The sequence below is a fragment of the Oenanthe melanoleuca genome, chromosome 9 (genome assembly GCF_029582105.1).
Source record: "Oenanthe melanoleuca isolate GR-GAL-2019-014 chromosome 9, OMel1.0, whole genome shotgun sequence".
Classification (NCBI taxonomy): domain Eukaryota; kingdom Metazoa; phylum Chordata; class Aves; order Passeriformes; family Muscicapidae; genus Oenanthe; species Oenanthe melanoleuca.
Genome location: NC_079343.1, coordinates 15,645,523 through 15,668,823, shown reverse-complemented (window position 1 = coordinate 15,668,823; position 23,301 = coordinate 15,645,523). Strand labels below are relative to the sequence as shown.

At 43.1% G+C, this 23,301-nt stretch overlaps 1 protein-coding gene across 1 annotated transcript in view; it reads right to left on the bottom strand.

The window, feature by feature from the left end:
* The window catches only part of LOC130256962 (multiple epidermal growth factor-like domains protein 6), a 191,591-nt gene extending 168,961 nt beyond the window's left edge, over positions 1-22,630 (bottom strand). Inside the window, exons 1-4 of the mRNA XM_056499137.1 lie at positions 22,554-22,630; positions 10,650-10,784; positions 9,922-10,031; positions 8,393-8,497 (exon numbers count right to left, since the gene is read on the bottom strand). Of these exons, the coding sequence (XP_056355112.1) occupies positions 8,393-8,497; positions 9,922-10,031; positions 10,650-10,784; positions 22,554-22,630 (427 nt within the window). The remainder of the gene's footprint in view (positions 1-8,392; positions 8,498-9,921; positions 10,032-10,649; positions 10,785-22,553) is intronic.
* Positions 22,631-23,301: the final 671 nt, after the last annotated feature.

Here is a 23,301-nt window from a genome sequence, read left to right as displayed (position 1 = left end):
AGCCTTGTCCTGCTGTTTGTACCTCTTTGGAAACACACACCTGTCCACAGATTTTTGAGGATGGGAAGGAAAGTGCAGCAGAAGTGTTTGACCTCTAACTCAGAGCACAGGAAGGCTGGAAAAGGGCAGAGCTCTCTGCAGACAGGACAAAGAAATGCACAGCAACCACCTCCAACTTCACTCTGAAAAGCTACCAAAACACAACTAAAACATTCTTAAAGACACAGCAATCTGCTGGATATTCTGCCAAATCAGTTAAAATTCCATGCTGTCTAGATGCTTTGTTAATACAGGGGGTGCATCCAGAGCTGCACAAGCCCTGCATGAACTGGGTGCTGGCAGAGCTTAGCCATGGTACCTCGGATAATTAAATTCATCTGCACTACCTGATCAAATCCATTGTGACCCACCTCAAATCCCTGAAGCAAGCTGGGACCCCAAATAAACCTGCCCCAGCCACACAGAGGCCATGCAGGTGTCACAATCAGGACCCAGATGTTCCCAGAGACTCCAAGCCTGCTCCTTCACTTTGGTGTGTGTGTGGAGGAATGCACCTGCACACACCTCTGCACAGCACTCAGCTCTGCTGTGACTTGCAAACAACAGCAAACACACACCAGCAGCCCAACAGCAGCTCTCCTCTTGATTTTTTCCTCTTCCCTTTTGCAGCAAGCCCAGAGCAAACAGCCTTTTGTGGCAAAGACAACAGGGGTGAGCTCTGTCTCTGGTTATTCCGAGGTTCATTTACTCCTGACACATTTGTTTGCAGCTCCAGCTCTGCTGTCTGTCTAGCTGTCTCTAATGGCAGTGGAGCCCAGGCACTGCAGAGCTTCCAGCAGGATGGGCTGATGATTATATCCTGTCATAGGCAGGAGAGAGCCAGGCGTGATTTTTCAATCAGCGTTTCTACCCTGCCCGTTTTAGAGCAGCAAAGCTTTTATTCCTCACAGCTTTTCAGTGGCTGCTTTAAAGGGCTTTTCATCTGGAGAGGTTCATGTCTTGCTGGTGATGAAAGGTGTTTCCATGGCCAACATTGGCAAAGAGCAGGTGGGTGTGAGGAGGGAAGCAAAGAAGAAAGAATGGAAAGTTTGGAGGGAGCCATGCTCTCGGGTTGTTTGAATCCTGCCTTGCTCACAACTGGAGTTAATCTCTGAACCAACTGTTATCACCAGAACAGATAATGTCATTTTATCTCAGCCAAAACTTTTTTCCTTGAGAGATCACAGATAGCTTGGACCTCCTGCAGTGGTCTGTGCACTGCATTTGTCTTCTGCAAATCTCTGCCCAAAAGAACATCCAAACTCACCTTTCTCATGGGTTTCTAATCAGCTCCAGACTTGTGACACTTTATATCAAGGTCCAATGTTATCTTCCTATTGATTTGTAGCTATATGTGTCTATATTTTAAATATACAAATCCCATTATGTTCTAAGTGTCAGGACAGCTGTCAGTTGTCACCAGAGTACAGGAGACAGATTACAGAAAGGTGTGTCACCATGAGACCAAACCCTGTCAGGAGAGCTCTGTTTTGATAGACCTACATGATGGGGATGACATTGTAGATTAGAAACAGTTTTTTTTCCTAATATTCAATTTTTTTTTCTTCTCTTTAAATGATTTAGAAATGCAATGTCAAATTTATACATTTCATTAAGGTTTAGAGGTTGAAAAAAATAAAAATCAAGCAGTGTCTTTTTGTTTCTCAGGATTTCAAGGCAATTAGGTCACTGGAGTGCTGAAGGACCAACTCTCCAGTGAGGGCAGAATCAGCTAAAGGGCTGCAGTTGAAGAATTTATTGCATCTAAATTCTCACTAAATTGGATAAGCTATTTAGAAACAAAGAAAAAGGCATCAGGTTTTCCCTGCTTCCATGTGAAATGAGATACTGAGAGGGGAAATTTGAAAAGGTCATCCTTATTTTGCATTGGTTTTAGCAAGGGCAGAGTTGTGCAGACAACTGAAGTGGGGCTTCAAGTCCAAAACCACCTAAAGTTATATGAGGGATATTTTTCAAATGCATGCTGGGCAGTAGAACACAGCACTGAATAAAAATCACCTGAAACAGCTTTAATTGCCTGAAATCTTCAGTGTAAGAAAGAATTGTAGGAAAGAAAAATATTTACTTGGCTCTCAGATCACTTCATCAAGATCAAGGGCTTCTGCATTTGCAGTGTGACCAATTAGAATAAGCAGTGTATGTTTTAAAACTTAATTTTTTTCACTGAATTAAACCAATTTGCTCTAGAACTGGCTGAGTTTAGAGCAGTGGCTGCATCTTTAGCATAAGATCAAGCATTGCCTGCTGGCCACAACCAACCTGAACACTTTTAAATTTAAGCCCCACCATCCAAAACTGCCTCACTGCTCGTGTTTCCTGTGTGCTGCACACATGACAGACAGAAAGGAAGTGCCACAGTCTACTCTGAGCTCCTGATGAGATGGAACACATCAACACACCTTGTTGGCTCTGCTGGCTGCTCAAAACACACTCCTGTTTTCAAATGCTGCTCCTTGGGAGGGTTTTGGAGGCTCTAAGTGCACACAGCACTGTTATTACCCTGCCAAGTGCTGAGGAAGGGCTCATTACCTCAGTCCCCAATGCAGGAGCCAGTGATTGCAGCACATCCCAGCCCACAGGATGCTCTCAAGCTGTCAGGAGCTGGCTGGGGCTCCCCCAGTGCTGCAGGAAGGTCCAAAGGCATCCCCACCTTCCATGTGCTGCCTGCCAGCACCTCTCTGTCACAGGAGGAGCGTGGCAGCCAAAAAACAACCACAGCACTGATGGATCTCTGCTCCTGGGAGTCAAAAAGGAGCAGAAGGACAGCACTGATGGATCTCTGCTCCTGGGAGTCAAAAAGGAGCAGAGGAAGGACAGCACTGATGGATCTCTGCTCCTGGGAGTCAAAAAGGAGCAGAGGAAGGACAGCACTGATGGATCTCTGCTCCTGGGAGTCAAAAAGGAGCAGAAGGACAGCACTGATGGATCTCTGCTCCATGGAGTCAAAAAGGAGCAGAGGAAGGACAGAACTGATGGATCTCTGCTCCTGGGAGTCAAAAAGGAGCAGAAGAACAGCACTGATGGATCTCTGCTCCATGGAGTCAAAAAGGAGCAGAGGAAGGACAGAACTGATGGATCTCTGCTCCTGGGAGCCAAAAAGGAGCAGAGGAACAGCACTGATGGATCTCTGCTCCATGGAGTCAAAAAGGAGCAGAGGAAGGACAGAACTGATGGATCTCTGCTCCATGGAGCCAAAAAGGAGCAGAGGAAGGACAGAACTGATGGATCTCTGCTCCATGGAGCCAAAAAGGAGCAGAGGAAGGACAGAACTGATGGATCTCTGCTCCATGGAGTCAAAAAGGAGCAGAGGAAGGACAGCACTGAGGGTCCCCCCAGGACAGGGGATGATCACAAGGTTCCTTCCCACCCTGAGCAGCCTCAGTCATCTCTGCTTCCCTTGCCATGACAGGCTGGCATTTTACTCATGAGGCTGAGTCATTTGGAGCAGGAGAATGACTGTGCCAAAACAGGAAAAAACCCCAAACCTGGTATCTTTAAATATTATATGCACCAAACTAGAGCAATCTGAGCATAAATTATCTTTTGTGCCATCCTCTTCCACTCTCCCTATGGGCAAATTTTAAAGTTGAAAAGGTTGTCTTGGGTCAGACTTCATGGGACTCATAGCCAAAAAATGAAAACAAAATGCCAGAACCCCTGGCACAATGAGGCTCCAGCTATCAGAACTAGTTTACACCCACAAATATTTAAACATTTTATAGTGTTTGAGTGGGAAAAAAAAACCTGAAGACATCTCCATGGGCAGCAGATCCATTGGAGCTTCCAGCTTGCCATTTGCTGTTTTAAAGAAGGAAAATTTGTAGCACTGATTTATGGCTTTACACTGCTCTGACTTCAGCCTCAAAGAATAAAAACTTCACCTCTACAAGAAACCAGGATGGTAGGCAGGACATGAATCAGAAGTTGAATCAAACAGCTTTTTGCAGGAAGAAATATTTCCTAGAGGAAAATGGAAGAAAATTCTTTTTCACAGTGAAAGAAAAGACTATTCTTATTTGCAAGAAGATATATCAGAATTCCTGCCATTTTAATCAATGGCTTAAAAAAAAAAAAAAAAAAATCACACCTTTGTTTTAAGCAGTTTTATAGTGTAAACTCTGATCTACCTGGTCTAGGAGGTGCTGACATTTTTTTGTTTACCAGAATCTTTATATAGTTCAATATCTTAATAGTGTGTGACCAGAGTGAAGGCAGAGATTGACAGCAAGTCAATGAACTGATGGATATCTCCCTCATAAGCATTTCATTTAGCTACCCATGCAGTGTGCATTTTGCCTTTACACACACATTCCAATGCCATTATCTTACACTTAATTACTTGGGTCTCAAAGCACCTGACAAAGGAACCAGCCACCATTATCAACATTTCATGTACAACAAAGCCCAGGCAGAGTGGGGTAATTTGCTAAAAGTTACTGCACTAAATATCCAAGGTCAGTGGCAGGTGGAAAAGAGCTTTTCTCAGGTGAGCACGCTGCCTCTCAGGAGCCTTTCTGCAGTCTTTAATGATCTGCACCAGGCACTGCAAAAGAACTTAAAATTCCACTTGTGTGTGACAGCAAACATTGGTGTAAAAATGGAATCTATTGACACTTTATCTGTTAAACTCTGGAATATTGTATTCAGCTTTCTTTAAAGGGGACAAACACCATGTCACCATGAGAAGACTTTCCCTAGTCATTCCTCACCTATTTTTAAACATCTTCCAATTACACCCATTGTCTCAGCTGGACTCAGTTGTACTTATTCTTTCTTAATGATGGGAGCCTCCTGCAAAACATTAATCATGCTCAGATTTTGTATCAGTCAAGAAATTATAAAGCCTGTTCAGTTCTCACTCTGATTTTTTTACTTTGTTTTAAAAACCCATCAGGAGACCCTCAGTGAAACCAGCAACAACTTTAAAGTGATGACAAAACTCTTAAGAGTCAAAACTAACCCCTCATTTTCCACAATTCCATGTACATGAGGAGTAAATAAATACATCCTTGTTTGTAGAATTTGGAATGTTTTCACTGGCTGCATGTTCAAGTAAAAGTCCCAGTGCTAAATTAAACAAGCTAAATGAAATTAATTTACTTCCATGTCCAGCTCAGGTGGTTACCAGGCCTTGAACAAGATTATCAGGACAACTAGTGAATATCAATGACATCAGCACTGCAGCAGAATTTATTCTTGGCACTGGCTTCTGCCTTCTTTTTTCCTGAAGGTTTTCCCTCCCTTCCACTGGGACAAATGGGGATCACAACTTCCAAACAAGTTAAAAAAAATGGAAAGAAATCCAGCTTGCAAGTTTACATTGTAATTGATATAAGTCTATTATTACAAGACAAATTGCAGCAGACAATGCAAGAGACAGCTCAATCTGTTTCCCAGTCCCTGCAATGGCTGTATGAAGAACTCGACCATTTCACTCATAAATCTTTCTCCTAAGTTTTCATTGCTGCTTCTGTGGGTAAAATAATAAAACTGTGGAGTGACGTGTACAAGGGATGCAGTAACACATTTCTAAGCACAATTACATCAGGTTTGTTACAGGAGCCCTGACCCTTTCAGCATCTCATCAGGAATAAATTGTGTCCCAGGCTGAAAAAGCACCCCATGATTCCTTTAAAAAGTCATTAGCTGCTATCATGCCAGTTGTGAATAATCATCTCTGCTGAGATGCTCTGAGGCACTGGGCTGTCTCCAGCCATTCCAGAGGATCCATCACAAACTTTCTGCAGGACAAAACTTCATTTTTTCACTTTTGACCTACCCCCCATCTCAAAGGCAAATATAAACACCACAAAAAGAGGAATGATTAGAAGATTCTTGAGATGCAGGTTCTCATTTACTTGAGTAATTGAATTTAGTAATATTTTTATCCTAATTTCTTGTCTGCTGTCTGTAGTTCCCAGCACCCAGCAAGGAGAGCTGCTGCACAAGTGAAACTTCAGAATCAGCTGTCAACACTGATGACAGAAACAGATAAGAAAAGCAAAAAGGTTGGGGAGGCACAGATATAAAATGGGATACATAAAGCAATTTTGCTCAAATGAGTTGAAGTGCAGCTCTGAAATGCCTGTGGCTCCCCCTCTGCCAGGGGGCTGACAGGAGGCCACAATGCCAGAAGTGACAGAAGGCAAGATCACAACCAAGAACACCCCAGGGCACCTTTCTGCCAGCAGCTGGTGGGCTCACACCCAGCTGGAGCCTCCCTCCCCTGAGAGGGACACTGGACCCTGCTGGGGACAGTCCCCAGGCACAGGACCCTGCTCTGCTCCCCTGGGACTCAGCACCACCACACCTCACTCCAAAGCCACACTGGCTCCCCTGCATCCCTCCCTCCCCCTGAATCCTCAAAGGAAAAGCTGCTGCTGGAACAGATCCCTGTTTTACTTTTGGGTTATGGAAGGAAACATGTCCAATTTACAGTAACGTTCCACAGACAAGTAGGGAGGAGGGGACAGACTAAGCTTAATAATCATTTAAGCCCAGAATGTATTGATTAATGCTGGCACATTAAGTCCAAACCACTTTAAGAGCAATATTCCAACATCAGCCAGGAAAACTAGAGGCTGTTGATCCCACAGTACATTTCTCCTTCCTTCTGCTTGCACAAACACGACACAAACCTCAGAAGAACCTGCCTGGAGGCACCTGCAACAGTTAAGGGGCCTTACACTCTAAATTACCTTGCTTTTGTTAGGCAGGTGAATGGTCCATAGCATTCTTCCTGAAAGAAGGTTTTCCCCTTCAGAATTCAATTTATAAACTTCCTCCTGCCAGGCTGTGATAGCAGCTGCTGTATAAACCTGAAAATGATGACTACTGGAATTCCATTCAAACCTCAGGAATCAATAGGAAGCAGACAAACGACCCAAGATAAAAGTTCCACCCAAGTGCAAAGAGCAAGGACTCCAGGACACCTCTCATTGTTTTTACAGGGGCTGCAGGCACCAACCTGTGAAATAGAGACTGCACAAATCTCATTTCTGCCTGAAAACCTGACCTGTGCACCCACACAATCTGCCTGCTGGGAATGCCTCAGTTCCACAGGTATCTCCAAGAAATAAAGGAGTCTCAAAAGACAATTTATAATGGCAAGGACAATTTATAATTTGCTGAGATACATTCCATTTGGTAAAAGCTTATTATAAAGCCTTTTTGGAGAGTGTGATCCTGCTTACCTTGAAACAGCAGCTCTTCTGTAAGTTAATCACAACCAACCTGCCTTGGTGTCACTCTGGCTCATCTCAGCTCACCCACACAAACTTGTTTCTGTGGGCAGTAAAGAAACACCCAATCACAGCTTCACTGAGCTAATATTGTCTGCAGGCAGCAGCAGCTCCATTGTAAACAGCTCTGCATTTTATTTATTGTTATAGCTCTTCTCACTCACACTGCCTGACAGACAAGCCAGGTGAGGACAAGAACATATTAGAATTTAAAAGGGAAAAAAAAAAAAGAAACACTTAAAAATCTGCCTTCCTTTGAACAAAGCACAATATGCTTCAGTTGAAAAGGAAATTATCATTTGCCTAATACAAAAGAAATCCTTTGTCCCAATCACAGCCTACTCTGAAGGAATGACTTTCTTCCCTTCCTGAAGAAGCCAAATGGATGCAGTTCTGTAATTTTGGAGAGCTTTACACAGTGTGTTAAATTACAAGACAACCCATTGTGGGTTTATCAAATTGTGAGCCAGTGTGTGAGACAAAAAAGATTCTCATTGAGAGTGGGTGATAGAGTCTAAGTCACACAGAATTCAGTCTACAGTATGCTGGAACAGTGAAATGAAAGATTGGTGCATATATTATTCCAGGAATACTATGAAATATTTGGTAGTGAGCTCTAAAACCTTCCTATTTTGAGATGCACTAAAAAAAAAAATATCCCATGAGCAAATACAGTGGTTGATTTGCTGCATTCTTCACCTGCTGCCCATCTGCTCAGAATTTCCTCTCACAAAGGTAAAAGCAAGGCTGAGAAATGTAGGAAGAGCACCACAGGAACAACCAAGTTGAGAAGCAATAGACAGATATTCCACTGGACATCACTGCTGATATTCAGTGATATTATCCACCACAGACATTCACTCATCTGATAGCAATCAAATTAGATTTTCATCTTGCTTTGTTAAAATTCAAAACCAGAAAAAAAAAAAAAAAACTGGAAAAATCAGATAATGATCAAATAACCACTTAAAAGTGCAGCAAAGGCATCTTTAAGTCAACACTGATAAAATATTCTTGTGTTAACAGTTATTGTGGAAGATGCATTTTATCTGAACCCCAGGTGCCCTTGAGGCAGTTTCCAGAGGACTCACCATACTGGCAGCGAGGACCCTGGAATCCTGCAGGGCACTGGCACACCTGGGATCCTTCCTCAGAGCATCTCCCTCCATTGAAGCAAGTGCCAGCACTGCAGAGCACTGGAACACACAAACAGAAAGGGACAGGGTAATTTAGCTGATTTTGTGCCCAGGATCCTCCAGAGCTGCCTTTATGACATTGTCCTGTTGTAATATGAATTTCCAAATAAGAAGAAACTCAGATTTTTATTTAAGGGCAAAGGTTGGACTTGGTATCATAGGTGGAACTACCTTGTTGATATGAAGAAATTTAATAATAATAAGACTTAGATATTGCAGTTTAACTTGAAGGTGCTTCAGAGGCAGAGAACAGGACACAAAGCACTGCCTGAATCCAAAATAAAATAAGAAAAACTGCCAGACAATAATGCAGGAATGCTTAAAAACCACTGATGCACTGGGAGATATTACATATGTGGAGGGAATTACAATTCTTCCCTTCCTCTAACACAGAACAGTTTTATTTACAGTAACTTAAATTCCACATGCTTGAGCCAGACTTGCAAAGACTATCAAATATAAAAGAGTAATTCAACCACTTTGGTGCTTTAAAGAATTCAAAGCAAGCCTGCACTGCTCTTTCAGGAAGAAAATTTCATTTTGCCACTGGTGCCCACATATCTTAAACTCCTTTTCACCAGAGATTAAAACACAGATTGTAAACATATTTTTGACTTCTTACAACTAAACAGGTGCACACTAAATATGTAGATTCAGGCTGAAACTAACAGGAATACCTCTCAGGCTTGTTTTTGTTTTTTTTAACTACAAAGAGACAACCATAAAAGCAAGCTCTCTGAATGCAGCCCTGAAGTTGGTATGAAGATTACAAAATAAATAAGAACAGATGCTAACTTTCATATAGAAAATGCAATTACTGGCTAAACAGCAACAAAACTAAACACTGAGTAGGTTGCCATCTTCTACTGATGTCTTGTTAGCAGTGGCTGAAGTGCTGCCTTATCATTTAAATTAAATTCCATCTTTTAGGAAAACATCCAGTCACGATTAGAAATTAGTGATAGAAATGGTTTCTCATCAGATGGAGAGTCACAGGGTAGAAATACAATTGTTTCAATGGCAAGAGCAGAAGTGAAAATGCCAAAACCAGTCAGACTCCACAGAGACTGCTACACCCAAGGAAAGAGTGCCTCATATCTAATTTCTCTGCATAGTTTGGGCAACAGCAATAAATGTGGTTGGCCTGTCAAAGCCAGGCTGGCACAAATATTCTGTAACAACTCCAATTAGAGTTTAGACTGCCAATCTAAACTGTGTCACCCTGTGGATTAATATTAGAGCCATTTGCTACTTTTCCCTGAGTGGTTTTGTACTTTTAAAGGACATTTATCTCCCCATCGCTGGGGAAATCCCAGCTATAAACCACAGGAAACAAAATCCACACATGCAGAAGTGGGGATTGGGCAGGAAGGCAAGGCTGGGGTGTCACCTCTTGGTTTGTCACAGTTTTTGTCCCAACTCACAGTGCAGACAGCCAGGTTCATTGTCCTGCTGGGCCCAGCCAGGGCAGCACTTGTAGACAGTCTGCTGCTCCATCCTGTACACCTGCTTGTAAACTGTGTAGTAGCCAGACCTGTGGGGAAAGGGAGTTTGAGAGAGCAATCACAACTCCTATTCCACTCACTGCCCCTCACCAGCAGCACACTGCACCCATTTCTCATATTTATGAGACATTTCTTCAGCCTCCATCAGGAGTTCTCGTTAAAAGTGAAGCAAATATAGCAAACTGCATCCTGATAGCATCCAATAGCTCTGATATGCTATGTCCACTTATTATTTTGAAGAATTTGTATTCAGGCTAGCCAAAGGTGAGTAATTTTTTTTTTTCCAATCCATTTTGGGTTTAGCTGTTGGGGCAGTCAGATCTCCCATCAGTTCTAAGCATGTGACAGAAATGGAAAGAAGTTCAATTTTTCAAAGTCAATGACTTGACAGCTGGGCTTCACCTGAACCAGAACAAGACAGGAACATTTTCTGACAGTGTAAAATTCTGAATCTAAAGCCAGCCACGAAGCTCATGAGCAACCCAAAACACATTAAAAAGTCACATTTTCTACTCAGTAATAACGGATCTCAAGTCAAATCTCAGGAGGACACTATGCCCATAACCACACATTTCAGATGAAAATTTTAAAAAAGTTGAAGATAGATTGGCAACAAAACCCATTTATAGGAGTAGATAAGAGATTACCTTCTCTCATAGCTCACACACCACCTCCTCTTCATGCAGCCTTGTTTCCACATCTTCACCATCCTGCTGAAGGACTGAATGCAGGGCTCCTGGTGTCCCACCAGTGCCAGCTCCAGCACTGGGCACACATTTGGCCTGGGGGCAAAGAAAAAGATAATTTTTATTTCTAACACCAAACTTAGACATCTAGAGAAATAGATGTGAAGCTGTGCTGCGTGTAACAGTCTGAAACAGAATTTTTACTGGTGTTTGAACAACTGCAGCCCCAAGCCCAAGAAGGCAGCATGTGAACAATGTGCTGAAATTCAGGCTCCAAAAAGTCAGTGAAATATTCAGCACAGATTCAAGGGCAGATGAGATTTATCTAAACCATTTCTAGGGAAATTGTATATTCTGTAAGAATCCCCCTCCCTGTCTGTCCCCTCAGGGAAACACACAAAATTCATAAGAGGAAGTATCCTTGTTCTCTGCTGATTATTCCTAAAATAACAAGACCAAAATAAAAGTGCTGCTTTGGAGGATGATATGTGATCTTCATCCTGCTACCTAGCCAGAGTTACAAAAATAGCAGGAATGCAGGAGGTATGGAGGGTCAAAAAAAAGGTTACATGCTGATGGTTTTGCAGAGATTTTGTCTGCCTTATCCTGATTTCTTTGCCCTGGTATAAATCAGGAAACTGTGCATGACAGAAAACAACAGCACCAAAAATTCAGAGTCTAACTAAAGCCATAAAGCACGAGGGGGTTTGTCATCTTTTAAGGCAGGAACCTGTTGTGACACGGATGAAATTAATTCACTGATTTTTTTTTTAGTAGTTTATAGATCATTAGTGCAATAATTTAATCTCCAATTCCCCAAGACAGCCTGGTGAGGCTTTGCAAGCACAAACCTCAATAACTCAAACACAGGGGGGAACAGGGACTTCTATACCCACCCCAACAACCCCACCATTCAGCAGACAAGTCCTTCCCCAAATTTCAGCCTGAGTCCTCTCTGAGCTAGAGGGTGACCAGCTAACAGCCTGTCACACTTCTTTCCTCTGTCACTCCTCACAGGCAGGAACACAAACCTGTGCTGAAAAACCTGAGGTTTTAATAAGAAAGCAGTTTTAGCCCAAGAGCTGCCTGGCATCATCACTAACACTGGATATTGTTAATATCTCATTCAGGATTTATGGTGCTTTTTATCTCTGAGGCTCCCTAATAAGCCTGAACCCCACACAAGGTAGCCTTGCTAGCAAGAAAACATCTTTCATCCACAGGACTTCAAGCAGTTTACAAATATCATTAAATTAAGCCTGTGCTGAACAAGAAAATATAATCATGATCAGTTTTACTGCTGAGCTGAGCACTTGATAGAAGCCCTGCCTGGATCAAAGCCACAATAGTCCCAGTGCTGTGCAGAGCATTGTCATTGCCCTATGGAGAATGGGACATCCATCCATCCATCCATCCATCCCCCAAAGGCACCCCAGATCCCAAGGGAATACCTGGGACATCACCTCAAGGTGAAGAGGACACTTTGGGAGGAGGAACAGAGCAGATTTAAACACAACCCAAACAGCCCTCAGGAATTCAGGCAGCCCATGTGGAGGAAGTTAGGAGAAGAAAGCCACAGCTGTAAGCTCTGGTTGTTCTATACCAGCTGTGGAAAAAAAGGTAGAGAATCCATTTGTACTGGAACACCTGACCTTGACAGAAGTTACTTTCCTAAACTAGAATATCTGCTCCTGCCAGGCTTTAGAGCAATTAGAGCAATCATCTCCAGCTCCTAAAGCACACTGCCAGTGGACATCCCCCCATGTCCTTCCTCCTCTAAGTCCAGGCTCGATATTGCTCTGTATTTCCATTCCTCAGCTCTGCCCTGGGTGCCAGCACTCAAAGCTGAACAGATGGTCACAGCCCAGTTTCAGATTGCCTTAAATTCCTCAAGACCAGCCTTCCCCACGCTCCCAACACCATCTCCATCACTTACAATCCTTCCCATGTGTCCCAGCTACCTCTTCCCTCCAGAATTACCTCCCCATTTAACATATTTAGCTGAAGTTCAGAGCCATTGTTCCCAAGCCATAGTTAGCACAAAGTCTGCCATTTGCTTGCCATCCAAAGAAGATCCTGTGCCCAAAATTTTGCCTTTTTTTTTCCTTTCCATTACGTCAGTTGGTCTAATAAAACCCCTGCCTTACTTAGCAACCATGCCTCACTTAGCAGGCTTTTTAAAATGATTCTCCCTCCAGTGAATAGAACATCATGTTCTGATAATTCATGCATATCTCCTTTTATTAGAATTGCCTAAAACTTTCCAGATAAAGGTACATTCATATGCATCGCTCTCCCATAAATAAAAGAGAGGAGCTGACAATTGTTGTAATGACACACTGAGCCCATCCCACAAGTTCCTCCTCATGTGATACTGCCATGTTTCCAGGAATAGCAGTATTGACTTCTAGGATATGGTTAATGGGAACAAATGACGCTCACAGAACAAAACAAGCCAGCAGCAGAGTCATGTGTTTATGAAGATTTATTCAAAGGAAGCCATTCCTCCTTGATGCCCTTGGGATAATTTAAAGGCAGATATCAAAACTGCTGAAACACTATAATTAAATTGCAGCAATTGCATAACATGTAATCCTGTGCTGGCAAAGCTGGGAATCAAACATGCCCTCTCCAACAATTCAGCATCTTCACAGCTCCCCACACACACACAGTCAGCACTGTGGTTTTGAGCCTTCTGACTCACTTGGTACCTCACCCTAAACTTCAGAGCAGCTTCTGGAACAAGGCTACAGCTACAAAGGTACAATTGGGCACCGCGGGACTCTGCTAATTAGAGGCCATCAGGACTAGGCTGAAGCCCCAAGTGGATGTAGGGGTGTATTAGAGACCAGCTCCTATTTTACTGCCGTGCCCTTTGCATTCAGAAGATATTTCTTAATGGGAGTTTAAGTGTTAAAACAAGCAAAAGACTCAAAAGGCATATTATGGGCCACGATTTGATTGATGCACCAGTCCCTTGAAACCTTTTTGCACTGGTGCTCTGTGCCAGCCAAGGCTAACACCAAGGCTATTATTAGCTTGTCAGTCTGACTCGGGCAAGGCAGAAAGCTCTCTTAATATTTGCATTAGGAGACTGCCCTTTAAACAAAGACACCCTACACACTTCCAGCTCAAGACTTGAGATGCTAATGAACAGATAATTAGACCAACACGGAGCAGGAGCAGCCTGGGCTAATCATATGGCTGTGGTGCCTGTGAACCACTGCACAATGGGAAAAGTTCAGAGAAAATTAAAAGCATCTCCAGGAGGGATGTAGCTCGTTCCTGTGTTTGGAATTTCAAAAAGAAAAGGAATAGATCTACCACAAAACAACAGAATGCTTTGAGGTGGAAAGGACCTTAAAGATCAGTTCCAGCCCCTGCCATGGGCAGGGACACCTTCCACTATCCCAGGTTCTCCTTGGACACTTCCATTTGTGAAGATCCATCATATCTCTGTGACAGGGATACTTTCTTTTTCTGCCCAACACCTGGAATGCCAAAGCAAATCTCTCATTCTGCCCATCTACTTTTTCCCAGCTCAAAGCCAAAGGTAGGCAGATTTAACAGCAGCAAGAGAGCAAACACACATCAAGATATCCCTAAAGATTTCTTTCCACAGCACAAACTTTAAATCAAAACATTAACAAACAGGAATTTGGCTGTCTGGTTTCAGGTCTTTCCACAGAGATTCTGTGGATGACACCACCTTCTACACCAAGTCAGGTGGCTGTAAACATCCCCCTAAAAATGAGATGTTGCAGCCTGCGTTGCCTCAGCAGACGAATTTGCAGCCTGAACACTATTGATCTTCCCATAAATCAGTCAATAGATGAAACCTGTCACTGGAAGCCACTGGCTGGAATTCTGTATTTTCAAAACACTAATTGGTTGCTGCTCCTTCCCTTTGTGCTGTAACTAAAAGTTTAGAAAATCCCAGTCTGCTTTTTCAGTTTTGGTTTGAAAAGATCAAATAGGAGTTTTCTTAAGGGAACCAAGATTACAGTCAGGACTAAACTCTCCACTGCTGTGATGATAACTGGTTTTGCACTAGAGATACACTGAAGTTGATCTGAAAATAGTTGTACGCTGCTACAAAGGATTTGGTTAGAAACTTTTCAGGTTAACTGTCTAAATACCCTGACACCTCCAACATCCCAGCGAAACAAAACCATTGTCCTATAAAAAAGACCTCTGGAAAGACAAGGTGGCACTCTGCAGAAATTGTAGAGGAAACACAGACAGCAGCATGATGGTGTATGCAAAAGAGATGCTGATTAAAAGTATTCAATCTATATGATCTCAATAGGAAAGGAGAAAAAAAAAAATTATTTGAAAAAGTTGAATCAAGAAATAGGCCACAGAAACAAAAGGTCCAAAACACAAGTTATATATATTTGCTTATGTACATAAATTTTGTCTCTCAATACATACTGCTTAACAATTCACAAAGGCCACAATGACAGAAAAGGCTTTTATTTTTTCAACTGCCAAGCTCCCCTTTCTACCCTTAATCTATTTTAAGGCTCATTTCCCTGATAAAATTAATCAGCACTACCAGAGACAATTAGGACATCCTGCTCCCTTGACCACTAATCAATCCCTGCTCTCCCCTGATCCTGTATCAATATTTGTGATGTTTATAGCCCCTCTGGGATGTGGACTGTAAGCACCAAGCTCATTTAGATTAGGGCTCATTATCACTGCTGTTCCCTGGCTCTGTGGATGAAGGTCCAGCACACGGGGCTGCCCTCATCCCACAGGTTACTAATGCACTGCTGTGTCTTCCTCACATCCTCCCTCTGATTAGATGGGGCAGCTAAATAACAGGAGAGTTCCTTCAGCCCTTGTGCCCTGCATCCAGATGAAGGGCAAATCAATAGGAGATGATTAATTACACACTCAGCTATTATAACAACAATAAGATTTTTAGTATCAAAGCGCGGCGCCTGTCGTTTACCTTCTACTTAACCATCCTCCTCCCTCCCCCAGGACACAACAATCTATTTTGGCTGGCAACAAAAGCACAAGATAAACATGCACATCCAGATCATTTAACCATGATTGGCCAAGCCACTTTTTTTTTCCATTTTAAAAATCAGGGAGTGATTTTTTTTTGTTGTTGTTTTAGTGTCACGTAGATTAAATCCCCAGCAACATCCAGTTTTATGTCTACTACATCCAGGAGAGCACCAGCATCACACTCCAGTGACCAGGCCTGCAAAGTCCCAAGCAGCACAAACATTTAGCTTTACAAACGTAAGGACCAGTGTCCCAAGGATCTCTCTTTTAATTAGAAAACCATATGGGATATCACATAAAGGAGGTTAAGAAACAGTTGGCATGCACTCATTGTTAAAACAAAGCAGATTAGGGTCCAAAATCCAGAGTAAACTGAGGATGGAAAAGTGTGAAATCAGAGAGGAAATGCCCTGAGTAGCAGCAGCCACCCCTAGGTGTAATTTCACATTAACTGCACCCATTGCCATTCCCTGCAGGAGTGTGTAACTCAGGTTCCCCCAGTAAATCTGCCAGGTGCACACACCTGAGCTGCTTTCAGCAGGAAGGCACAAAGGGACCTGATCTGAAAAGATTTACATAAAAATCATTCCAAGTGTCACACCACTTTGTCATAAGGAGAGAAAGCTCACTCTGGTTTACAGCAAGTGCCACACTGTTTGACAATTAAATGAGTTAGAAGGTACTGAAATCCTCAGTTCTATTTCTGCAGCCATATCCAGGAATTGTTAACTGCTTTTTTGGTGGTTGCCAGATTTTAACAGTTCCAAAGAACAACTTTTTTTTTTTTTTTTACAGCTTACTTTTAAAATAACATGTAATATATAACTTCCAGTCAAACTGAAACAAACAGGATTACATCTAATGTATGCAATATATGTAAGAAAAATCCCTATGTGACAACATTTTAGGTGTTAAAATATTCCAAGTCTTTTACTCCCTTATAAATCCTCAGCTTGATACCAGTGATACCAATGTCTGTTTTCTGAGGGCTTTTGTTTGGTTTGGGGTTTTCATTTGTTTATTTTAACATTAAGAAAATTTGGTTAAGCTAAATATTTAATTGATTTTAACCACAGAAAAACTAACAGGTATGCATTAGTGGATTAGTGCTCAGCAGTGGAAAACTAGAAGGGGGAAAAAAAAATCTTAATTTATATATTTTGGATTAGAAACTTATGCTGAGATTCTAAATAACCCACAGCTCCTAGTGCTACTCTACAGAGAGAGATGGACAGGCTTTGACTCACAGTTATAAGATAGAAGCAACAGAAAGATGAGAGATATGATGTTTATAAAACTGTATTTTTCACCATTGATGGTGCATGGTCAGGCAAGGAGAGCACCAGCAATTAAAAACAGAAGGGAACCACTGAAGAGTCTCCTGATGGTTGAGGTGTATAAAAACTCATTTCCTATGGAGGAATATTCCAACGTGATTAGACCAGGCCTAAAACACCCAATTGTTTCATCATTTATGGAAATTTCTTTGTTAAAAAACAGTACAGAGCACCCCACAAAGCCTCTTCTCAGGCACATCCTCAGATATCACACTAAATTTTCAATATTGAATTAGGCTGTGTACATAAAATCATGGTCTGGGCATGGCAATCTCTTTTAAAGAAGATTTTTTGCCAAGTTCTGACTTACAAAGGGAAGACAACAAGGTGCTTCTACTAAAGAACTCAGGAACAAGGGTCAGCACTCTGACTTAAACAACATTCCCCTGTCCACACACAAATATTCATCCCCAGGTCAGAGGCACTGAAATGGAGCTCAGTGTACACATTAAAGCTCCCATCATCTCACACCAAAGGCAGAAATATCAAGTTCCCCTCTGGAACAATTAATGATTAGTTTTAAACCAAGGCTAGCCTGGGATCCAAAGCACAAGCTACATATGTTCAGTCCATCATTTTAGAATGCTTTGATTTCCCAGTAATGAAAGGAAATTTCTTTCTCCTCAGAAATAAATTAAAAGCAATAGATTTGAGAGGGAACGTAAGCAATAACAGGCTTGAATTTCAGAGGAAGGAAATCTATTAACTGTGTTCAAAGAGAGAAGGTATTTAATTGGTGAATAACACAAGTCTGCAATATGGGCTGTTAACCCTCTGGGAGCCAAAGTTCCACTTGCATCAAAGTTCTGCTAAAAAGTCACCTCCAGACCAGGTCTGCCACCACACATCATCTCATCCCTCCTCACCAGGGGGTTTCTTCAAATTTATTAAAAATATTCCAGAGCCTGTCATACCCAGATCATGGAGTGCCTAGAATTAGGAAAAACAGGCAGTGCTGGATATAAACAATGCAGAATAAAAGTCAAAGCAAAACCAGGCAATTTTCCCAAGTAACAATGCAAAAAACACATTTCAAGCACATTAAACTATTGCATCAATAACTAAACTATAGCAACATTCCATAAAATTATACCTAAAGAAACATGACAAGTTTTTTCCTTTTAGAGTGCATTTTTTGGAGAGTAATGTGAGAAGTCAAATCTCATTAGAAGTGAAGGGGCATTTGCCTTCACTTTCTTATTTTGAATGTGCAGATTTTACAATCACACAGTATGTGTAAGCTACTGTGGTTATGAGCAGGAAATTTCTAAACCTCTTGTGAGATTTAGAACCATTTTATGATGCCTCTGATATAAGCCCAGGAATTTCTAAAATTGGAAAATATTTACAGTTCATCTTTGATAAATGCAACAACTTCAAGCTATCAGATTTTATTATCCTGTCTCTACAGTTATTTCAGAGTTTAGGAGAAAGTCTTGATCTCATTTTTCTCCTGAAGAGCAGGGAAATGTCATAAATCAGGAAAAGTACAGTGCCACCATGACACTCATTCATTATCTTTAAGTCTCCTGACAGTGAATATACTGGGGCAGAAAAAGAGGAAAAGAGCGCTTTGCCATCTGTTAAAAGACTAAATTCAAAATTAATATTCCTCTAGGAACTGTGGAACAGAAGCTTTAAGTGCAAAGTCTTGAGAAATGGGATTCTGTGCTGTAATGCTGACCAGCATGAGCTCTATCTGGTGGCAGCATCCTGTAGTGCACAGGCTAAAATGACTATTTTTGTGAGTGTGAGGCTCACAAAACGAGAAACATCTCAGCCTTCAACTGCAAATTAAAGGATTGGAGGGGCAGGGATGGGGAAATGAGGGGATGAAACCACCATAAACCTAAACCATGAGTGCTAAAATCACATTATCCAAGCCTCAAAGGCTGGAGTAGCTGGAGGAGTAGTGAGGGTTTGCTGCAACCCTATGGTTCTGAGCAGACAGGAGTGGGAAGAAGAGCTTGAGGTTGCAGCTGAAAACAAGTTAAGTAAAATTCAGCAGCCTGAACCAAAATTTGTCAATGACTCTCTCAGTTGCCAGCATCACTTCAACAAAGGTTAAAGAGAAATGCTTAATCTCACTTGATGCACAAATTTAATACAAAGTTAAGCTATGGTACAAATTTAAATGCACCACTAGCAAACCAAGTCCTTATTTTCACCAGAAAAATCTGCAAATATTTTTAACTAGAAAACCTCCAAGTGTAAGATAACGCATCCAAGGAAATGGAAGGAGATTCCACTACATTATTCAGTTCAGCTCTAAAAAGTAAATGTACTTTAAGCCCTTATTTAATGCTAGGAAGACAAGCTGTCCTCACACCTGCAAATTGACATCACTGGAGGTGAAAATAAAGTATATTGGCTAAACAGCCAATACATTGAGATAATTTCTCACCAAGAAATGATTACACAATCTACTTTTTCACATCATTTGGACAGTACTATAACAAAATTCCAACTCCAAGTTAAGTTCTATCTCCATATACTTTCTTGAAGCATTTCTCATTTCGTTTTCTGCATTGCATTCCAAGTATTCAAATTGACATGCAATTTGTTCCACTGTAACAATCACAACTCAGAGGCATCTCCTCATATGGAAATGCTTTGCACAACAGCAGTTAATTCTTTAAATGCATTCCATCCAAAAAAAAAAAATAAATAAAAGTGGACTTTGATTTTTGTTAATTATATCTTTAAGGCAGTTTTTATTTATGTCACCTGAAAATAGTGTCTGCAGCCACATCTGTTTGCAGTGGTGCAAAACCAGTCCTGTGCCATTGCACCCAGCAGCTGGTGCAGCAGAAGGGCCAAATTTACTCCAGGTTTGCATATGCAGATGACATGTGGATGCTAAATTTCACTTTTGGGAATGTGATTTATCAGGAGGAGCACAAGAAAGCTGATAGTGCCCCATAGAATTGAAGAAGCTGGAAAAGTTACTCAGCCAGGAATCCAGCTCTGCATCCAGGTGTTCCTTGGAATGAGGCCAGATTGCTTATGGATAAAGTGAAAATATGCAGATACAACATGTGAGCAGTAAAGAAAAACAGTTTTATTGCAAGATTGAGACTGGATCCTCTAAAAGCAAACCAGCCCCTTTAGATGTGATACTGGGCCTGCAAATCCAGAGTGAGTCAAGGGGCTTAATGGTGACAGGAACAAAACTCATCTCCTGACTCTTTCAAAGGAGCCCTCACTCATCTCACCTGGGAACAGAGGAATCCATTCCTGAGCCTGTCCCAGTCCTGACTCTGAAAGGTGATATTTATTGCACAAAGGGGGTTCCCAGCTCATATCTCATAACCACTCCTGCCTCTGCTCTGTCCTGCATCACCAACAGACATCTGCACTGCTCAAACTCCCAGGGGAATGTTCCTCCAGGAGAGGATTTACCACTCCTGACAGCAAAGCAAATCCTCTTCTCTGAGTTCCCTTTCTGCACTGTCCCTGGATTTCTGTGAAGCCCAGTGGTGAACATGAACCCAATGCCAGAAACCACACATCACACCTGCATTGTCTTACACACCCCAGTTTTGGGCTAGAGAGCTATCTACAAAGTGTTAAAAATGTGCTTTTTGTCAAGAGACATGGTTAATTCCTCATTTAGAGGCCCAAATACACTTTACAATGAAATGGTATATCTGTTCTCTGGTCATTGCAGAGCTCTCTGAAGTTCTATTAGAGGATCATCAAGGGCTAATTGTATGGAAAAGCAGTTGATAGAAGTAGCTCATCACTCTGTAATCCGTTCTACATTAGAGCTCCTCAGGGGGCTTGGAAGCAGAGCACCAACATCTACACAGACCCTTGCATTTCTAGCTAGGAGCAAACACTCAAGTTAGCAACAGAATGAAAACAATTATGAAGAATATCCTGTATAGCCTCAGCCACATAAGATCTCAATCAAAACAACAGCAAAGAACACACTCAGCATGGTGTGTTCCAAGGGATACATTTGTTATTCTGATTTCATTGACTGCAGATGACCAATGCCAAAAGAACAAACCAGAATTGTTAGAAAAAGGTGATCCATGAAAAGAATCCTCCTGGACATTTCACTGTTTCATGGTGAAAGCTGGCAGACACACTCCTAAAGGGTGGTGACACCTTGCATTTCTGCTTCCACCAAAGGTAAAGTCCCTAAATAGCAAGAAAGTTTAGAGTAATACTTATGCTTGCTTGGGAAAAGCAGGAAGAACAGCAGTAATTTCAGGAATATGACTCTTGGGAAAGCACTCAAGGCTCTGACACAGGGCTGGGGGTTTGGGTGGCTGCTCCTGATTGCTGCTGGCTGACAGTGCACTGCTGCTCCCAGAGACTCCAGCCCAGCAGCAACATCCTCACACAGCATCATTTCCAGAGGGAAATGTTGCCTCCATTCTTTCAGCAACACAGTCTTTAAAAAGGTAAAAGCAACCAAAAATTTTTTGGAAGCAATTCACAGTTAACAGCACCTCCAGCTTCAAAAGTGCAGAATCATAGTTATTACTGATGTCAAATGCAAACAGATTAATGTAGGCCAATGCTATTCCTCCTCCTGATAGAGTAATTGCTCAGAAAGAGAGCACCAAGCACGCCTGAAAGAAACGCAGAGCACTTTTAACAAAGGAAAATGTTTACCACAGAATGAGCTTAACTTCTCTAAGCACTGTGATGGATACTTCATGCTCCAGCAAAATGGAGTAATATAAACCACCTTAAAAGCACTTCTGATAAATACCGTGTAAATATGTATTGTATAGAAAGCCAGGGAGCAATAGGCTTGGAAATCTCAGTTTTCAGACAGAAGAAAGAACTAAACTGAAAGCAAATACAGAGTGGGATGAAATTGACGAAGATAAACCCCAGGAAGATAAGAGAGGTTAGAAATTAGGGCATACACGGACATTTGAAAAGGCTATTGCCAGGTCGCTTTGAGAGGGAGGAGCAGGGGTGCACAACATTCCGTAAAACACAAGAGGAGAAAGGTACACAAGGCAGGAAACAGCTTCCAGCAACATTCCATTTCCACACGCGAAAACTTTAACCGCAGATTTTATGCGTCTTTCAGAACCCGACCAGAAAACTACCCCCGGACACAAGCGCTCCAGCGCAGTTCCAACAAAAGGAGTTTGGTGCTCGGGCAGAGCTCCGCACGCGTGCGGCTCTTTGCGCGCTCCGGCCGGAGGATGCTCCGCGCTCCCTGCCTGCCCTTCCCATGCATTCCCAGCCGCTGCCCCCAGCTTTGCCCTGCTTAGACTCAGCTCCCCAGGTTGAAGGTGAAGGCAGAGCTGCCCCGGAGCTGCTTCCCCTCCCCGGCAGTGCCAAGCCGAGCGCTCCGTCCTCTCCAGGCGCTCCATCCAGGACAGCGCTGCGGGACGCGCGGAGTTACAGCGCACCCACCCAAACTTTCCCTGCCAGCTCGCGGGGCTCCAGGGGGGGCAGGACCCTCCCCACAGGGCCACAGGCAGCGTGTCCCGGCCGTGCTGTCCCCGTCCAGCCCCGCACAGTCACTCACATGCCCCGCTGCAGCCGCGGCTCCGCGGCCAGAGCGCAGCCCAGCAGCACGGAGAGCAGCGCCGGGCCGGCTCGCATGGCGCTGCCGGGGGATGCAGGATGGAGAGCGGGCTGGAGCAGCAGCAGCACCACCAGCAGCAGCAGCAGCATCCCCCCAAATCATTTAAAGCGGCGGCACAGCCTCTCTGCCCGGCCCCATCCCCGGCCCGGCCCCGTCCCCGCCCCGCCCCGCCCGCAGCGGGGAGCGCACGGCGCTCCCGGTCCCGGAGCTCCCCTCGGGAACAGCGCTGTGCTCCCGCTGCTCACGGAGCTCCTCCTGCTCGCATCCCCGCTGGGAGCAGCTCCGGGGGGAGGCAAGAGCAGGGGATGGGCGGCAGGGTGTTGGCAGTGTCCGTGCGCAGGGATGTGCATCCTCCAGCCCCTCGCTGCTCTCCCCTCGCTGCCGGGATGCCAAGCGCGTTCTGCTGCGCTGACAGACACGTATCTTGCCTCTCCTTATTTCCTCTGGTCCTTCTTTGTTCCGTGCAGGATGCCCACTGCAATCATATCTGAGCGCTTCCGAGAGGTAACCGTGAGAATAAACGCGTTTAACATCTTCAGGGAGGGATAGCACCGCTACTGCTGAGAGTTACTGACAGCAAGAGCATAAAACCGGGAACTGAGGAGCGGCTTTTAAATCCCAGAGCTGCCTGCCGTCCTCTAGACCATCCTCTCATCTTTATGATCTCTCCAGACCTTTACTGCTGTCA